This window comes from Xenopus tropicalis, chromosome 10, assembly GCF_000004195.4.
Source record: "Xenopus tropicalis strain Nigerian chromosome 10, UCB_Xtro_10.0, whole genome shotgun sequence".
Classification (NCBI taxonomy): domain Eukaryota; kingdom Metazoa; phylum Chordata; class Amphibia; order Anura; family Pipidae; genus Xenopus; species Xenopus tropicalis.
In genome coordinates, this window is record NC_030686.2 from 7406656 (window position 1) to 7424965 (window position 18310).

At 42.2% G+C, this 18310-nt stretch overlaps 1 protein-coding gene across 2 annotated transcripts in view; it reads left to right on the forward strand.

Annotated features, from left to right (window-relative positions):
- The window catches only part of jup (junction plakoglobin), a 55991-nt gene extending 38810 nt beyond the window's left edge, over window positions 1-17181 (forward strand). Inside the window, exons 5-14 of one of the 2 annotated variants that reach the window (XM_018097687.2) lie at window positions 438-582; window positions 2320-2423; window positions 7202-7540; window positions 7626-7781; window positions 8918-9037; window positions 12335-12485; window positions 12759-12880; window positions 13835-13874; window positions 14873-15030; window positions 16602-17181. In XM_018097687.2, the coding sequence (XP_017953176.1) occupies window positions 438-582; window positions 2320-2423; window positions 7202-7540; window positions 7626-7781; window positions 8918-9037; window positions 12335-12485; window positions 12759-12880; window positions 13835-13874; window positions 14873-15015 (1320 nt within the window). In that variant the 3' untranslated portion in view covers window positions 15016-15030; window positions 16602-17181. 2 annotated transcript variants of the gene reach the window in all.
- The last annotated feature ends 1129 nt before the right edge of the window (window positions 17182-18310 follow it).

Here is an 18310-nt window from a genome sequence, read left to right on the forward strand (position 1 = left end):
GCCTAATGAGCGGATATTTCTGTTTATGACCAGCCTTAAAAGTGTAGTTTACCTTTTAAATGAATTTTTAGTATGATGTAGACTTTAATATTAGACAATTTGCAATTGGTCTTCATTTTAGTTTCAGTTATTCAGCACTTTGTTCAGCAGGTCTCCAGTTGGCTGCTATGGTCTGTTTTATCCTAGCAACCAGGCAGTGGTTTGATGGCGAGACTCTCGATGAATAAGATACGTTCTAAATAGGAAGATTAGTAATAAAAATTAACAATGGCAATTACAATTGTGGCTCCGGAGACCAATAGAGGCAAAGGAGAAATGCAAATAATTATAAAAACTAAAATAAGACCAGTTGAAAAGTTGCTAAGAATAGGCCATTCTATAACATACTACTGAAGGTGAACCACCCCTTTAAGAGAAACCCTTTTCTGTCTTCACAGCTAATTATATTGGCCAATGGAGGACCTCAAGGGTTGGTTCAGATCATGAGGAACTACAATTACGAGAAGCTTCTGTGGACCACAAGCCGGGTGCTAAAAGTATTGTCTGTGTGTCCCAGCAATAAACCAGCCATTGTGGAAGCCGGTAAGTACAATGAGTCGACTTCCCCCTCCAGTCTCCATTTATATCATTCCATTATGACTTGTCATTCTCTGTTATGTTCCTCGCTGCACATTTCACTGTATTGCTCTTGGGGAGTGTGCGCCTTGGCCCCTTAGTCTTGTACCGTGTGTCATTTGTTATCAACATCAACTCTAGATCGAGGAAGAATTTCCTAAACCAAACTAACAATATGCACATTAAAGGACAAGTCAACCCAAAAATAAAATTTCTGGCCTAATTTAAGAAGAAAACCTAATGGTTTTTGAGTTATTTGTATATATAATTGCTATTAGAAGCAGTGTTTGTAACAAATGCAGGAATTAAGCAAATGCTTCTTTCAGTAGCAATTACATCTACAATTATTTTTTTTTGTTTAAATATAATTCTCAGCAACTTTCCAGTATGAATTTGTTGCCTTTTATTAGCAAAAATTATCATTTTTTTTTGGGTTGACTTGTCCTTTAAGGCCTTTCCTATACAGGTGTAATTGAGGGTTATGCCTTTGCCCTATTCTGACTGGTCCTTAGCAGGAGGCTTCCCCCAGGGGGGGTTACATTCTTCACTAGCAATTGGTTGATGGTGGACCCCGGGTACAAGCTGAACACGTTACCTGTGGAAGATGGAGCAAAGTTTTTCATTAACGACTTTGCTCCACGTGGAGCACGTACTGTATTTGGCCTGCCATAGCTTGCCTGAAATGATTCCTCCTCCCTTACAAACCCAGACAAACTGGGTGGGTGGTTAAGGCAGTTAGGAAAGGCTGCATTGCACAGCCCATAATATAATGTTGCTATTTGAACACTGTGTCCTGTGTTTAGCCCATGTAGTCCTCTCGTGTCCCCCACCACTTTTTGTGGCTATAAGGTAGGCTAGTGAACCCCTAACCACTGAATTAAGAGCAATATGTTGCTCCATACCTCTTTTTATGTTGCTCCCAGGGGCCCCAGAGCAGAAATTCATTTTTGGAGGCGTAAAGACCAAGTTCACTGCCTCTTGCTGGTTGACAGTCTAGATTAGGCCTTAAGGCTAATGCCACACCAGGCGTAGGGCGGATATTTTCAGCAAGTGGAAAAGTGCCTCCTACATGTGCCTGCACCCGAATGAATGGATTACGCTCGGGTGCAGGCACATGTAGCCGATATACGCCTTGTGTGGCATTAGCCTAACTGGGACTCAAAATAGGCCCTGGCATTTCAAGTACACAAACAGCCCCCCTCTGGCCCAATAAATAGTGACTGCCTATGGCATCTTACAGCAGCCCCCCTGTCAATTGCCAGAACCCACAGATTGGCTATTTTGTAGGCCTGTGTTGACTGGCAATCATCAGGATACTATTTTCATGCTTTTGTGGCTCTCCCAAACCTTGTTACAGTTGAATGAGGCTCGGCCAATGTAGGGTCCTGCCATATCTCCTGGTGTGACATTAGCCATATTATTTTGATTGTATACCAACATATCTGTCATATCCTGCCCCTAAACATAAACTGCCTCCCTACCACCCAGCTGCACATCAATGCCCCCCCCCCATTTCTGTTAATTCAACAAATAATCAATCTGCTGCTATTGGCTGAAATGATTTCATTTCACACTAAAGCTGTAGCTGCCTTTTATGAGACATTTCAGAGCTTTAGTTTATGACCAACCCTATACCTTTGCTGCCAGGTGTGCCTTTTATCTCTGCCCCTTCAGGTTGTGTGTAATCCATTCTCTTCCCTACAGGTGGAATGCAAGCACTGGGGAAACATCTGACCAGCAACAGCCCAAGACTTGTACAGAACTGCCTGTGGACATTAAGGAATCTCTCTGATGTGGCCACTAAACAGGTGGGCTCTTGGGAAACGCTTGTTATGGGGAAAGACATTTCTACAGAGCTTTACATTGTTATACCAGTTCATCAGTTAGGCACTTATTCAGCAATTCCCACACTGCCTGTGTCTGGCCCTCGTGCCCCTCTCTGGCCCTCGTGCCCCTCTCTGGCCCTCGTGCCCCTCTCTGGCCCTCGTGCCCCTCTCTGGCCCTCGTGCCCCTCTCTGGCTGGCTTTTTACCTGAACAAGTCATAACCGATCACATCAACCCTTTTGACATGAATGAAATGCTTTGGCCAACAGTGGCCTTAACAGGAATTTATTTTTCTCTGTAGATTTGAGGACAAGCTGGTAAAATATACCCTGTTAGTTGCATTTATATGACGTTAACATTTTAGGTAGCCGTATTTATCTGAATGTAATGTTTATGTGAGTTGGAGCTGCTTTTATGAGAACACCAGATTCATTTAGGGAATGCAGTAAACCGATCTCCTTTCAAGAATAGTTATATGTATGTTACCTCTAAAATTCAGTGTATCTCAATATATTGACTCATAAAAAATGCACAAACATTCAAGGACAGGGTACAGTCTACTTTAGCATAGTTTGTACGTTTAATCTGCATTGCTTGGCTATGAGAGATGATCGGTGCTGAATCAGGGTTCTTGGAACAAAAGCACAAGGTGTGGTGAGATAGGCTGGGAGAATAGAAGGTTGCTTCAGGGAAGGGTGGCGACCAGACTGTCCTACTGGGGAAATACAACCGATTTCTCTCTGCCTCCTGCGGCAGCTCTGGTCTGGCCTTTGGCTGTAGGCATAATGGGCACAGCCGTAAGGAAAGGTGTTCTGCCCATGGAATGCCACTGCTATGTGCCTGGCTCAGGCATTCTGTTAGGGCTTGCTCACCTTTTGAGTTTACTTTTAGTAGGATGTAGAGTGTGATATTCTGAGACAATTTGCAGTTGGTCTTCATTTTTTATTGTTTTTTTTTTTTTATTTCAGTTTTTGTTCAGCCGCTCTCCCGTTTGGAGTTTCAGCAGCTATTTGGTTGCTAGGATCCAAATTACCTTAGCAACCAGGGTGTGGTTTGAATGGGGGCTGATAGATGAATAGGGGTGGACTTGGATAGAAAAATAAGTACTAAAAAGTAGCAATAACTAAAACTGGTTGCACAATGCAATCTTTTTTTGGCTGCCGGGGTCTGTGACCTTCTGTTGGAAAGCTGCAAAGGATTAGAAGAATAAGGCAAATAATTCAAAAACAATACATATAAATAATGAAGACCAATTGAAAAGTTGCCTAGAATTGGCTATCCTATAACATACTAAAACTAAACAGGGTATATTGTGCACCCTGCTCATTGTTTCTGAATGGGACGCTCTCCTGTGGTCTTGGATTATCCCATCTCTATGCTGTGCCATTGTTTTCCCCTTGGATTAATAACCAGATCCCAGGGGATCCAGTGAGTTTTGGTTATACTGCCAGGGCATGTATGGCACCCCCAGGGGGGACAAAATATCTGGTTATCCTTGTCTGTCTGTCCAGACTGTAACTGTCCTCTTCCAGTCGTTTTTTTAGTGTCAGGGTGTGCCACTTATTGATTGAGAATTCTTAGAAATGTTCAGTGATTGATTGGCCTCGATAAGCCTCTACTCCGCCCGTCTCATAAAATGGGAATCTGCCGGCCAGGCTGGGTTGCATTCTTATTGGCAGTCTTTTCACAACACTACGCTCGACAATAAGAAATAGACTGAAAAAACATATTTGTCGGTTCTGTGTGAATGTTATTCCCCGTGGCAGCCTGCGTGGCCTTCCTGTGAGCTCGGGGCCTGTGTGTATCCCTTTCCTGCACCTTGTATTGACTCAGGAAATTCATCTGTCTTCACTTGCGTCAAGTAAGCGCAGGCCCATTTATGGCTTCAGTGGAAAGTACAGAACTTTTAAAGAGATGTATACCCGTTGTAAAGCTGGTGTTTATAGGCCCATAACTGCACATAAAAGGGCTGCATGTAGGCCTTGTTGTGTTATATAAAAAAACTTATTTGTGGCTGCAGGGGCTTTTAAAGGAGAACTATACCCCCCAGAATGAATACTTAACCAACAGATAGTTTATATCATATAAAGTAGTCTATTAAAGAATCTTATATCAGTAAATATTGCCCTTTTACATGTTTTCCTTTGAGCCGCCATTTTGTGCTGGGCTGTGTGCTCCCTCAGAGATCAGCTGACAGGAAATAATGCAGCTCTAACTCTAACTAACAGGAAATAGTGTGGAAGTAAAATGCAGAACTCTGTCCATTCATTGGCTGTTGTGGCCTAACATGTATGTGTGCCTTGGTTTGTTTGTGTGCACCGTGAATCCTATGATCCCAGGGGGGCGGCCTTTAGTACTTAAAATGGCAGTTTTCTATTTAGGATTACCCAGTGGCATATGTATATTGTTAGGCCTATAGTTTGGGGTGTATGGGCATTTATGACCAGTTTACAATGTATATAAAGTATTTTTTTGCTGTTACTTGCACTTTTAGCATTTATTAGGTGTCCTTGAGAGAATAAGCCATAAAAGCACGGCTTGGTAGGGAATATCTTTACAAAATGGGCATAGTCCAATCCCTATAAAATGGGTGTGTTTTCCCTTTCCAAGACAAGTTTCGGAAGAGCTTTCTGAGTTGCAATTAAGGAAAACACAGGCGTGTACAGTTGCGAGATGTTACACACACCCAAGTGAGAAGGCCTTGTGATGACTATTGAGGTTTGTCGTATAATTACCTGCCACACCTCGGCATTCTGGAAGGGCTCTCTGCCCACTTATCCAGCACGTCATGAACTTGTTAAACATTACATTTTATTCACTCAGTACTCAGGATGTTCTTATTCTCATTACATTGCCGAGGCCTCCTCCCATTCATAGTATAACTCTTAAGGGAGAAAAGCTGGTAGTTTTTCAGTTCTTTAGCTTTTTGTTCAGCAGCTCTCCAGTTTGGAATTTCAGCAGCTATGCGGTTGCTAGGGTCTTGTTTATCTTAGCAACGAGGCAGAGGGTTGAATTCGAGAATGGAATGTGGGGCTGAATAGAAAGATAAGGAATAAAAAGTAAAAATAATAAAATTGTAGCCTTACAGGGCAATCGTTTTTGACTGCCGGGGTCAGGGACCCCCATTTGAAAGCTGGAAAGATATAGAAGAGGAAGGCAAATAATTAAACTATAAAAAAACCAATAAAGGACAATAGTATGGTTTCTAGGAATAGGGCATTCTATAACATCTTTCAAACACTGCATTTCTTGGTCATTTTGATTAATTACTCCTATTCTGCTCCTTCCAAGCCAGTTACACAATGTCGAAGGCCAAAGGTAGGAGTAGGAGAATTAAAATAGGCACATAGTTATATTTAGAGTTGCACAGTACTACATATTTCAGATTTTTCATCGGGTGCAGATGATATAAAAGAAGACTTTTCAATTAAATACTAGCAATTAGGTAATTAAGTTCTAGCAATTAAGTGACTAAATTCCAATCCTAAGAGCTGTGGAGCAAAAAAAAAGAACTCAAATTGGCAGTAAAAATAATTACAAACTGAAGACTAAATATGTTAATCTTTACTTATATAGTGCTGACATTCTGAAAAATTTCCATCAGTCCCTGCCCCAGTGAGCTTACAACCCAAGGTCCCTATCACATTCCCATCAGCCCCTGCCCCAGTAAGCTTACAATCTAAGGTCCCTATCACATTCCCATCAGTCCCTGCCCCAGTAAGCTTACAATCTAAGGTCCCTATCACATTCCCATCAGTCCCTGCCCCAGTGAGCTTACAATCTAAGGTCCCTATCACATTCCCATCAGTCCCTGCCCCAGTAAGCTTACAACCCAAGGTCCCTATCACATTCCCATCAGTCCCTGCCCCAGTAAGCTTACAATCTAAGGTCCCTATCACATTCCCATCAGTCCCTGCCCCAGTGGAGCTTACAATCTAAGGTCCCTGTCACATTCCCATCAGTCCCTGCCCCAGTGAGCTTACAATCTAAGGTCCCTATCCCATTCCCATCAGTCCCTGCCCCAGTGAGCTTACAATCTAAGGTCCCTATCACATTCCCATCAGTCCCTGCCCCAGTGGAGCTTACAATCTAAGGTCCCTATCCCATTCCCATCAGTCCCTGCCCCAGTGAGCTTACAATCTAAGGTCCCTGTCACATTCCCATCAGTCCCTGCCCCACAGGAACTTACAATCTTAGATCCCTATCCCATTCCCTTCTGTTCCTGCCCCACAGGAACTTACAATCTAAGGTTCCTATTACATTACATAGATTACATTTACACACATGATGGTCACTTTTATCAGGAGCCAATTTACCTGCTTGTATGTTTTAATGTTAATGATAACACTAATAAGCTCCTATAAGGGTAAAACCAGTCTGCATTTGGGAACCCAATCAGCATACTTGCCCTTGCTGTGTTTAAAACCCCAGTGGGAGAGATTCAGTCTTCCCTGGGCTTTCTGTGTAACCGGAAATTGAGTGTGTTGGGAAATCTGTGCAGGGATTGGGCCAAACATAAACCCCTTACAGTGCCCTGGTTGGAATTGAACTTAGGACCTTGGCACTGCAAGCCAGCCATTGTGCTACCATGCTGGGAGTTTTTACTGAGTGTTTTGGGTACTGCAGTCCTGCAAAGTGTCATGGGATTCATTTGCTGATTGATTGTTGGTGCAAGGGATTCTGTAGTTGCCAAGCATCTGCTCCAGTAGTTAAAAGATACAGTTCTGCTCAGTGCTAACATCTATTGTATTGGACTTGCAGGAGGGCCTGGATAACGTTCTAAAGATCCTGGTGAACCAGCTGAGTTCTGATGATGTAAACGTCCTCACCTGTGCCACTGGCACATTGTCCAACCTCACCTGCAACAACGGTCGCAACAAGACTCTCGTGACGCAGAGCAACGGGGTTGAGTCTCTGATTCACACCATCCTTCGTGCGAGTGACAAGGATGACATTGCAGAGCCTGCTGTCTGTGCCCTGCGTCACCTGACCAGTCGCCACCAAGACGCAGAGGTGGCTCAGAATTCAGTGCGACTGCACTACGGCATCCCTGCCATTGTGAAACTTCTCAACCCACCATACCAGTGGCCACTGGTCAAGGTACACATATGCTCTGGTCTTTTCGGTTGTGCCATATCCACATTATGGTATCTTTCTTATAATAATCCTATCTTCTCGCTTACAGGCAACCATCGGCTTGATCCGGAACTTGGCCCTTTGTCCAGCCAATCATGCTCCCTTATACGATGCAGGTGTCATTCCCAGGCTAGTCCAGCTGCTGGTTAAAGCTCACCAAGATGCACAGAGGCATGCAGCTTCCGGGGCACAGCAACCCTACACGGTGAGAATTCCTCCTCATCATTTCCAAAATGCATAGCCCCATGGGGAAGACTAAACTTCAATGTATCCCAGGGGTGCTGCTCTCATTAGGCAAGTAAATAAATTCTCCTCCGGCGACAGCCCTCCTGAAATTACAGGGGGCTGCAAAAACCTACTCCTGGTAACGTCCAGGAGTTGAAATTCCAATTTTTTTTTCCTCAGATGGAATTTCAGCTCTTGTAGTGCAGAGTGTGATATTGCAGCCCCCTCTGACGCAAAAAAACCTAAATACGGAGGGCAAGGGAGGGGTAGGCATCACCTCAGGGTGGTACTAGGATCCGAAACGTCCCTGATGTATCCCTATTAATGTAGAGGCTTTTGCTTAAAAAGGGAGTTTTCTGGATATGCACACAGCTCAGGTAGATAATTATAGGGATGCACCAAATACACTGTTTTGGGATTCGGCCGAACGCGGAGTCCTTTGTGAAAGACTTGGCCAAATACTGAACCAAATCCTAATTTGCGTTTGCAAATTATTACAAGGAAGGACTAAAGAGAACTGTGTGCTCGGTGTTCAACTTCCGTATTTACATGGCTAAAAGTCATAGTTTTAAAGATTTGGTTTTGGCTAGAGGCATGGATTCAGCTGAATCTGAATCCTGCTAAAAAAGGCCGAATCCTGGATTCGGTGCTTTCCTAGATAAATAAGCAGCAAAGAGAGACGTATCGGCTTCCCCATCTACTTACTGATCAGATTGTGCCCCTGTGCATAAATCCAAATATTGTGGAAAACATAAAACCTGATTTTAATGTGTATAACTACAGTAAAATATGAAGCCAACATCATTTTCTACTTACCTACAGAAGACAAAAAAAAAGGGCAAGAAAGATTATTTCTTTACATAAAACGATTGTGGCCCAAGTAATTGCTTAGTATTTCTTAGCTGGGTCTTAAAGTATCCACAACCCTTAAGATGTGCCATTTATTAATTCATCTCTAGGACTGAACTGCTACCGGCCAACAGGTTATCAATTTCCCTGTGGATCTGACATTTACTAGATGGCATTCTCTCTGACATATGGTGTCTATGACATAAATGTTCTCAGAATAGAGTTTGTTTTTGAATTGTCTAGAATACTGATTTTCCTATTCTGTAGGATGGAGTGAAGATGGAAGAGATTGTGGAAGGTTGCACTGGGGCTCTGCATATTCTTGCCAGGGATCCTGTGAACCGTATGGACATCTACAAGCTAAACACCATCCCGCTGTTTGTACAGGTGAGTTCTGGTGCATATAGACAATGGCTCATTGCTAAAAAAAAACCACACAGAGCATGGACACTGCACCTGGTGAGGGAGAAGCTATTTGGTGTAAGTACTGTCACATTTTGCAACGACAACTCGCCACTTGTGTGCTATGGTCCTTAAGCAGATGTCTACAGACTCTTAGGCTAAACGCAAGCCAAGAATCAGTCCCTACACTGGCATTAGCCTTTCTCTGCACCTGGAGCCATTGTGTTGGCCTGGGTTCAGGCACGCAGAGTGGATTTTGGCACAGAAGCACGTGAGTATGCTCTCACACGGGCCAATGCAATTGCTCCAGGTGCCGGCACAGGGAAAGGCTGATGCCAGCGTAGGAGTTTATCCTCACCCTGCATTTATCTGCTGCCTTAGAATCAGCCCTGTGTGGCATACATTAGCAGTACAGAACTTTCTCTAAAACTCCAGCCTTATGGTTCTTCTCTAAAGGAGAAGGAAAGGTAAAGGTATCAGTGGTAGTTGTCTAGACACTCCCTCTTTTATTCTAGTTGTGTATCTGTTACCCTAGGCTGGCGCTGCTCTTCTTTAAAAAAAAAGCACCAACCTTGGGTACTGTTAAATGAGCACCACCGTGTTCTTCTGGTCTTTCAGGTGAGACCCCCTTTGGGCTTGGGCATACATTAGCAGTACAGAACTTTCTCCAGAACTACACATTTCCCATGCTCCCAACTATAAGTCACGTAGGGGACACCTGGGAGGAAGAAAGATTTATATATTTATTTATTTCTCCCTGTTTAAACATTTGGTCTCCCTCCCGTAGTTTATAGCAGTGTATTAATAATAATATAAGGGAGGGTAGTATAGAAGAACTGACCTTCAAAGTTCATTCCAGTTTGGGAAGGGGGACTGCCCCAGAATCTGGAAACCACTGCCTTAAGCTTTTGTATGGTAAATGATCACCTTTATTTTAGTCAGAGCTCTTGCTGTGATCCTGCTTGTGCTCGGCAAATAAAGGGTTAAAGTCATGCTGGCTGTAGAAGGAATGACATTACCTGCTCTTTGTTTGTTTGTTTGTTAATTAATAAATCATAAAATAGATTAGACCTAGCTAAAATACACACAGTGTCATGTGACAAATGAAAGTTCTTCACCATGAACAGAACTTTATAACTGAATTCTTTCTCCTAAACACACAAACAAGGGATACAATGCTGTAAGGGAAGCCAGTTTCCTTTATAGGCTTTTCCCCTTCACTTCCTGCTCTGCAGAACATGAGCTTTTTCCTGACCCGCAATTGTTTGTTCTATTGGAAAATGTAGCCGGCCATTCAAATTTAATGATTCCAGTGTGAAACAAGAATGTTAAATTTCTTATTTCTTGAGCTCCATAAAGCAATTTTTGCCTAAATATGAAGATTACAAATTACCCTTCATCATGAAGGTTTAGGTACTTAAAGGAAAACTATACCCCCCAAAACTAATACTTCACCAACAGGTAGTTTCTATCTATCTATCTATCTATCTATCTATCTATCTATCTATCTATCTATTGTCTGTCTGTCTGTCTATATTATATAATATCATCTACCTATCATCTATCTAAAATATATATTGTAATATAATGTGTGTGTGTGAATACTATACTTATACTGAGGATCACAGGCTTTGGCCCAATTTCTGTGGGATTTTGCATTATATCATAGGGGACTTGTGATCTCTGGAAATAACCAGTAGATATGTGATGTATAACAAAAATGATCTGTATAAGCAGAGGCTTATATATCCTGGAAAGAGTTAATATAAAGGAGGATGTGTATTCCTAATGGCGCAGAACCAAGCCGTTGGCGCTGTAGCGTTCCTACCTGCTTTCAGAGTTCTGCTGACTCGTCAGATTTGGATCTCAGTCCCACAGTAATGGCTTTAGCTTGATGTGAGTTCCACATACCTTAACCCCCAGGGCCACGACCCTTTCTGTTAGCCAAGGTGCAAGCCTAATGGGCTCCTCTGCTTCCAGTGCAACTAGAGGTCATTTATATGCTCGGCATTCCCAGCATTCCCAGTGTGCTCATGTAATGGGAGCCTTTAGGGGGATGCTGTCTCTCATTAATTAGTCATCAGGGCAGCTAATTGGCTCCATTAACTCACTTGATATCAGTAGCATAATGTATTTTAGCTCTTGTGTTTGAAATCAATCTTGGACATCGTCATTTTAATATATGCCTTACTTTGAATTGTGGGTATTGTTTCCTGGCTCTGTTTGTAAACCATTCCCTTCCTGAAAATTAGTTCCAAAACTTTGACAGGCGCCTGAGGTGGGGCTTAAAGCCTTGATTTGGGGGGCAAAACCTGAAGGCCAGTTGGGGACAGATTTGAGGAAAATATTTATTTGCTCTAAACAAAAAAATACTCATGGAAGTACAGCTTGGAGGTCAGTTAGAGTAATACAGGTATGCGACCCATTATCCAGAATCCTGGAACATACCCCGCAGCGCTGTACAATAAGTGGGTTCCATACATTGGACATACAGAGTAACATATAAAGCAATCAATAACCAATACAAGAGGTGAAGAGAGCCCTGCCCAAAAGAGCTTACAATCATTTTTAAAAATGTGAATTATTTGATTAAAATGGAGTCTATGGGAGACGGCCTTTCCGTAATTCGGAACTTTCTGGATAATGGGTTTCCGGATAAGGGGTCAGATTCCTGTACAGTAGTTCTGGTGCACGCCAGATATTTTTGACCACAAGAGAAGGGGAACAGGACACTCCAAAATATGCAAAAATAAACCACAATTTCAATTTTATTTTATGCATTTGAGGCACCTGCATAAAAATACCAATGGATGTGCCCCTGACAAAGGGTTGAAACACACTCTTACGCTTAATATGATACAAAATTGTTTATTTTATCATTTTTAGAAGTGCCGTGTTCCCCATTTACAGGTAACCCCCTTACAGCAATCCCCATTTATGGTGTGCCAGGCAAATACACATGTATAATTCCTAACTTCTAGATCCACTACTTCCTGTTAGTTATTTCCTGTCAGCTGATCTCTGAGGGAGCACACAGCCCAGCACAAAATGGTGGTTCAATGTGAAAGATGTAAAAGGGCAATACTTACTGATATATAATAATCCAGTTTGCTAAGATCTTTAATAGGCCACTTAATGTGATATAAACTATCTGTTTGTTAAGTATTCATTCTAGGGATACGATTATGTCAATTTCATATGGAATTACGACGTACTAATGTGATTTTAGTTGTAAGTCAGTAAGTCTGTGTATGTATAAAGTGTGTTTCCATTCTATTGCAGCTCCTGTATTCCCCTGTGGAGAATATTCAGAGAGTGGCCGCGGGCGTGCTGTGTGAGTTGGCTCAGGATAAAGAAGCGGCAGACACCATTGATGCAGAGGGAGCCTCAGCCCCACTCATGGAATTGCTGCACTCCCGCAATGAAGGCATAGGTGAGGGGGAAACACACACATATGAACATATGGAGGCTACTGTAATAACTGTTAATAAACTCTTAAGCTAAGCTCTGATGAGTCTGTTACGGATCAAAACCGTGTCCAGTTATGTACCAGCTGTGTGAACTTGGAACATTATTGCACCCAGTTCTGGTCTGAGGCATTCAACAGCCAACAGCTGGCCTGGATTGGAAGCACATACCATTATCGCATATGGCGTTGAGGTGGGGAAGAAATTCTGCTTTATTCACTATGCAATTTCTATTTTAGCCACATATGCTGCTGCTGTTCTATTCCGCATATCCGAGGACAAAAACGCAGATTATAGGAAGCGCGTGTCCGTGGAGCTCACTAATGCCATCTTCCGACAGGATCCTGCCGCCTGGGAAGCAGTAAGTACCTGGGATTTGGCATCACTATTTCTGCATTTGCTGGGGAAAAGGCTATAAAGTGCAGCTGGGCAAATATTTTGACCTATTTGTGCCTTAAAGGGAATCTAAACCTAAAAAATGAATTGATGTTACTTCATTACTTCATTTTCTGGCTTTAGTGGTTTCTATGATATTTGCGGTTTTAGACCTATAGCTTGTAGCTGTATGAGGCTTAAGGGGGTTATTCACCTTTGTGTTAACTTTTTTAGTATGACCGAGTGCAATATTCTCAGACACTTTGCATTTGGTCTTCATTTTTTATTTGTAGGTTTTTTTCAGCAACTCGCTAGTTTTGAGTTTCAGCAGCTAGGGTCAAAATTACCTTAGCAACCAGGGATTGATTTGAATGAGAGGCTGGTATATGAGTAGGTGAGGACCTGAATAGTAAAATAAGTTACTTTTTATAACAACAAAACTGGAGCCTCACAGCGCAATAGTTTTCTGGCTGCCGGGGTCAGTGACCCCCATTTGAAAGCTGCAAGGAGTTAGAAGGCAAATAATTAAAAAACGATTAAATAATCAATTAATAAATAACCAATTGAAAAGTTGCTTAGAATTATCCATTTTGTAACATACTGAAAGCTTAACGTTAATTGAGAATTGGCAGCCCTAGAGTTAACCGACCGGTGCATAGAAAGTTCAGAGAGAGCTGCTGAAAGCCTGGAAAATGTATGTAAACTGCTGAAGTGCGCATTTACATCCCCTTTATGCACACTGCATTTAACCCTTAGAGTTTGGCAGGGTTCAATAACGCAGAGAATGAAAGATTCTATACATCTGATCATTATTCCCAATGATAATTTGCCACCCACTTGCTGTGGGATCATCTCTTTCTTTGGCTTTTCATCAGCAGAATTGTGACTTCTTACCAATTTATTACTCACATTACATGCAAAATTGTGTTTTCATTTTCAGGCGCAGAGCATGATTCCTCTTAATGATCCTTATCCAGATGGTAAGTGAACTGAACATTGTTGTAGAACGGCAAAATACCATTTATGTTGTAAAATGCACATGCAGTTACTTACAATGGCATTTTACATTAAATTCATTGTGGGCAGAGCTGGATTAATACTAAATAGGGGACTAGGGGCGGTAATGCATTGGGGGCCCCCAGATCATCTTATCACAACTTTCCACAACGTGATTGGCAAAAAAATGTCTGTATGTGCATGAACTGCTTTCTGATTGGACGGGATCCAGGAGCGTTAACTTTGAACCTCCTGTCCAATTGGTAAGCAGTCCTACACAAAATGTGTAGGGCTTTTGGGCACCCCAGATATACTGGGTCAGATGTGTTTGAGCCCCTGAGTGAGGAAACAAAGCTTTAAGAAGAATAACACTATCTCTGTTAAAGGAGAACTAAAGCCTAACTAAAGCAGTAGGGCAGAAATGTTGTATATTCCCTTTAGCAGGGAAGATCTGTGCCCCCAAAGATGCCCCAGTAGCCCCCCCATATTCTTTTCTGCTGATTCCCAGCACATATTCTGTGCTGCTGTCACTTACCTGAGCTTAGGGACTCACCCACAATATACTGTATATACAGAATATAAATGTCACTATACGAGGCTGATTAGTAATTAATACTGATAATGAATTCATTGAAGACCAGAAACCCGTGCAATTAGCAATATAATTTTATAGTCAGCCCTGTACCATCAGTTTATATGACAGACCAGCCTTATTTTCTGCTAGAACTCACTGAGCATATGCACTATACTGGAGAGTTCTAACAGAATCCAAGATGGGGAGTTCCTGTGACCTATATCATTGCTACTATAGAGATGCTGAAACATTAGGCTAGTGCAGTCAGTTAATTCTATAAAATATGGCTTTTTTAGACATATTCATCAATGGGGTTTATCTCTTTTAAAGCTCTGGGCCAAGGTAGCATTAATGGATCACTGAAAGTACATATATATTTGAATCTAATGGTGTTCTTTACCTTTGCAGAAATGGAAAATTATCGAGCTATGTACCCTGAAGATATTCCATTAGAACCAATGGGAGGAGATATGGATGTGGAGTATGCAATGGATGGCTACAGTGACCACCCAGTCAGGGGGGGCTACTCTGATAACCACATGATGGCATAAATCCTCTTGCACAAGGTACTGCTTGGCACTCTGCTGCTATATTGCAGGCAAGCTCTTTTGAATGTATAGGCAGGTCATTTGTCTTCATTGCCACTAGTGATAGCAAGAGCTTGTGTGTTCAATTGATCCAGTGACATAGTGCTGCTTACCTGTGCCTCCTTCTTTAGCCCTGTGCTTTCTCATCCAGCGTAGAGCAGGGGTGGGAGTCACAGAGGATTAATCTAGAGAAAAAGACCAGAGTTCACTGCTGTGTCGCCATTTATATTTAATAGTACATTTAGGCCTTTGAAGCACTGTTATTTTAGCAGAATACTTTCTCTACTTCGTTCCCACTGCTCCACCTAGTGGCAGAACGCAGAATCTACAGTAAAGCTAAATAGTGTAACAAAAACATCAACAAGGGGATACAATAAAAATAAATTATATCTAATTAATTATGCAATGAAATCACTTTTCTGACCCTTCTCAATGCAAACTTTAATCCAAATTAGCAGGCTGATAAACCTGTAGATTAGGTATAGAAAGCCACGTAAAGGTGGCCATGCATTTAAATGAATATTGTCATGGGAAAACATGTGTTTTCAAAACCCATAAGTTAATAGAGCTTCTCCAGCAGAATCCTGCATTGTAATCTGTTTTTCAAAAGAGCAAACAGATTTTTTTATATTTAATTTTGAAATTTCACATGGGGCTAACCATATTTCCCAGGGTGCCACAGCCATTTGATCTGTGCTCTGATAAACTTTAGTCACACTTTACTGCTGCGCTGCAAGTTGGAGTGATATCCCCCCCCCCCTTCCCAGCAGCCAATCAGCAGAACAATGGGAAGGGAACAAGATAGCAGCTCCCAGTAGGTATCAGAATAGCACTCAATAGTAAGAAATCCAAGTTCGGCTTGGGACTCCTCTAGTTACATGGGAGTAGGAGAAACAATAGGTTAGCTGAAAGCAGTTCTAATGAGTAGCGCTGGCTGAAAGCTCAGACTCAGGCACAAGGCACTGAGATGGCGCCTACACACCAATATTCCAGCTACAAATACATTTGTTGGTTCAAGAATAAAAGTTTAAATGGCAGAGGGAATTATTTGCTGTGTAACAGTGTCATTTAGAAATAAAAAGTACCCCATAAAAATCATGACAGTATTTCTTTAAAGATTTACTCATTTGGTGAGGTTGCCAAATTAGTTTATCTTTCCCCAATATGCCCACCTTGAGGTGGGTGATTTATAAAGCTGATAAGAGAGGGCCTGTTCTCCTCACCCCGATGGTAACAAGGTGAATCAGTCATTGCCCCAACAGGAATTCTAAACCTGATTTTCAGTCGGATAACAGTTGGGCAGGCATGTTGGAGCCAGTAGATGTAAAGTTAAGGCAGCTATCTCAAATACAATAGGAATGCTGGAAAAAGGTGTATTATTGGACAGTGGTAGTAATCAGTGCTCCTTCCCCGGCCCCAACACACACAGGCCACAGAATAAACAGCTCATCCTCCGATGTACAACATGTCCCCCTTCTAATTAGTTATAATAATTCATTATCTGATGAAACAATTGCTTAACCCCCAAATATCTCTCCTTTCCTCCCTAGACATCTACTACAGAAGAATCTTTTCAAGACAAAAAGTGCCTACAGTGGATCTGCTCCTTCTTCCCCTTTACAGGCCCCTATATTCCCTTTTTAAAGAGCTTTTATTTGATAGAATTTGCTTGGGGTGGGATTTTGTAAATGCCCCTCAGCACCAGGGGTCTGGCTTTTAGTTTGCTAAATATTAACCTCCCCAACTCAGCACCTTTTTGAGGTTAATAGATTTTTTTTTTTTTATGTAGATCGCCGCATCCAAAAGCTTGTGTTGCTCTACTGCCTTCTTTTTCTATAGATTATAAATATATATTTTTCTTTTTTTTTTTTTTTTTAAATATGGTGCAAAGAGTGCTTGTCCTTTTTACATGCCACAGTTTTATTTTGTAATTTGTTTTATCTCCCAACCTCTGCAATTCTGTAGCCGTCAATACTAAAAGAAGCCATTGCATACAGACACACACGTTTACTGTTGGCCTTTCAGTGGTTGGGCGTTCTTTACTGGCTGGTGACCGGCAGACTGATTTCTATTGGATTGTAATCATTTTGTGACAAAAAAAAAAGAAAATAAAAATCTGTATATTCTGTTTTCTGTTCGTGCGTTGCCTTTGTCTTCCTGTGGATTTTTACAACTGCATGTTTAAAGGGGAACTAAAGCTTAAAAAGGAACATGGGTAGAAATGCTGTATTTTATATACTTAGGGGCAGATTTATCAAAATGTGAGTTTAGAGCTTAATATATATATGCCTATGACATCACAGATGCTGCCAGACCTGGAATTGGGGCTTAGTTAGGTCAAGGGTGGGGAGGAAGGCAGAGGGGCTCGACCCACCCACACATCATTATCACAGAACTTGTTAAGCATTGGACTCGGCCACCGGGGTCCTGGGAAAAAACCCGGTGGGTCTCCCTCCCACAATGCGCCGCAGGTAAGTTTCATCATTTAGGAGAGCTCGGGGGAGGGGGTCAGAGGGTGTTGGGGGGGCCTCTGCGGGGGGGGGGTTTTGAAGGCAGTGGGGGCCATTGGAGGGTGCAGGGGCCCCTGAGGCAGAAGCCCCTGTGGGCCCTGCACCCCCCAGTCCAACCCTGGTCTGGTTAGGGCTTCTCTTTAGTGTCGGTGACACTGCACATGCTCAGTGCGCTCTGGGCTGCTGTTGAGAAGCTAAGCTTAGGGATCGTCTCAAATAATGAAACGGCAAATTAGGCTCTTTGTCAAAGAAGCTGATACCACATAGCTAATGTTTACATTCTCCATAACTAACTGCTGTAATCATGCTGCCCTAGGCTCCGGACTTGGAAGACAACCCCCCTACTTTGGTAATTGGTGCACATACAGTAAAGTTTCTATACTGTACTAGTGCCGATAGCCTGGAGACCAGGTAACCCCCCAGCTATTTGACCTGTATTTTTTTTTGTCTACTCGTGGTATATACAAGATTAATTACAGTGGCTTTCCTTTATGTAATGTCTGAGACTAGTGTATAGGTGCAGTTACACAACCCACCACTAGGAGGCAACAGGGATTCGCAATAAACTTTGGAAATTTGTAGATAACGAAACTAGCTTTAATCCGATGAATCCTAAACACAATATCGTCAAATTTAATTATGTTTTTTGTTTTTAATTTGACACCTAAACCATACATTTTCCTACCATGTATATAAGTTGGGCACAACTCCCCCCACCCTGCATCAGTTGTACTGTATATATCCCCTCA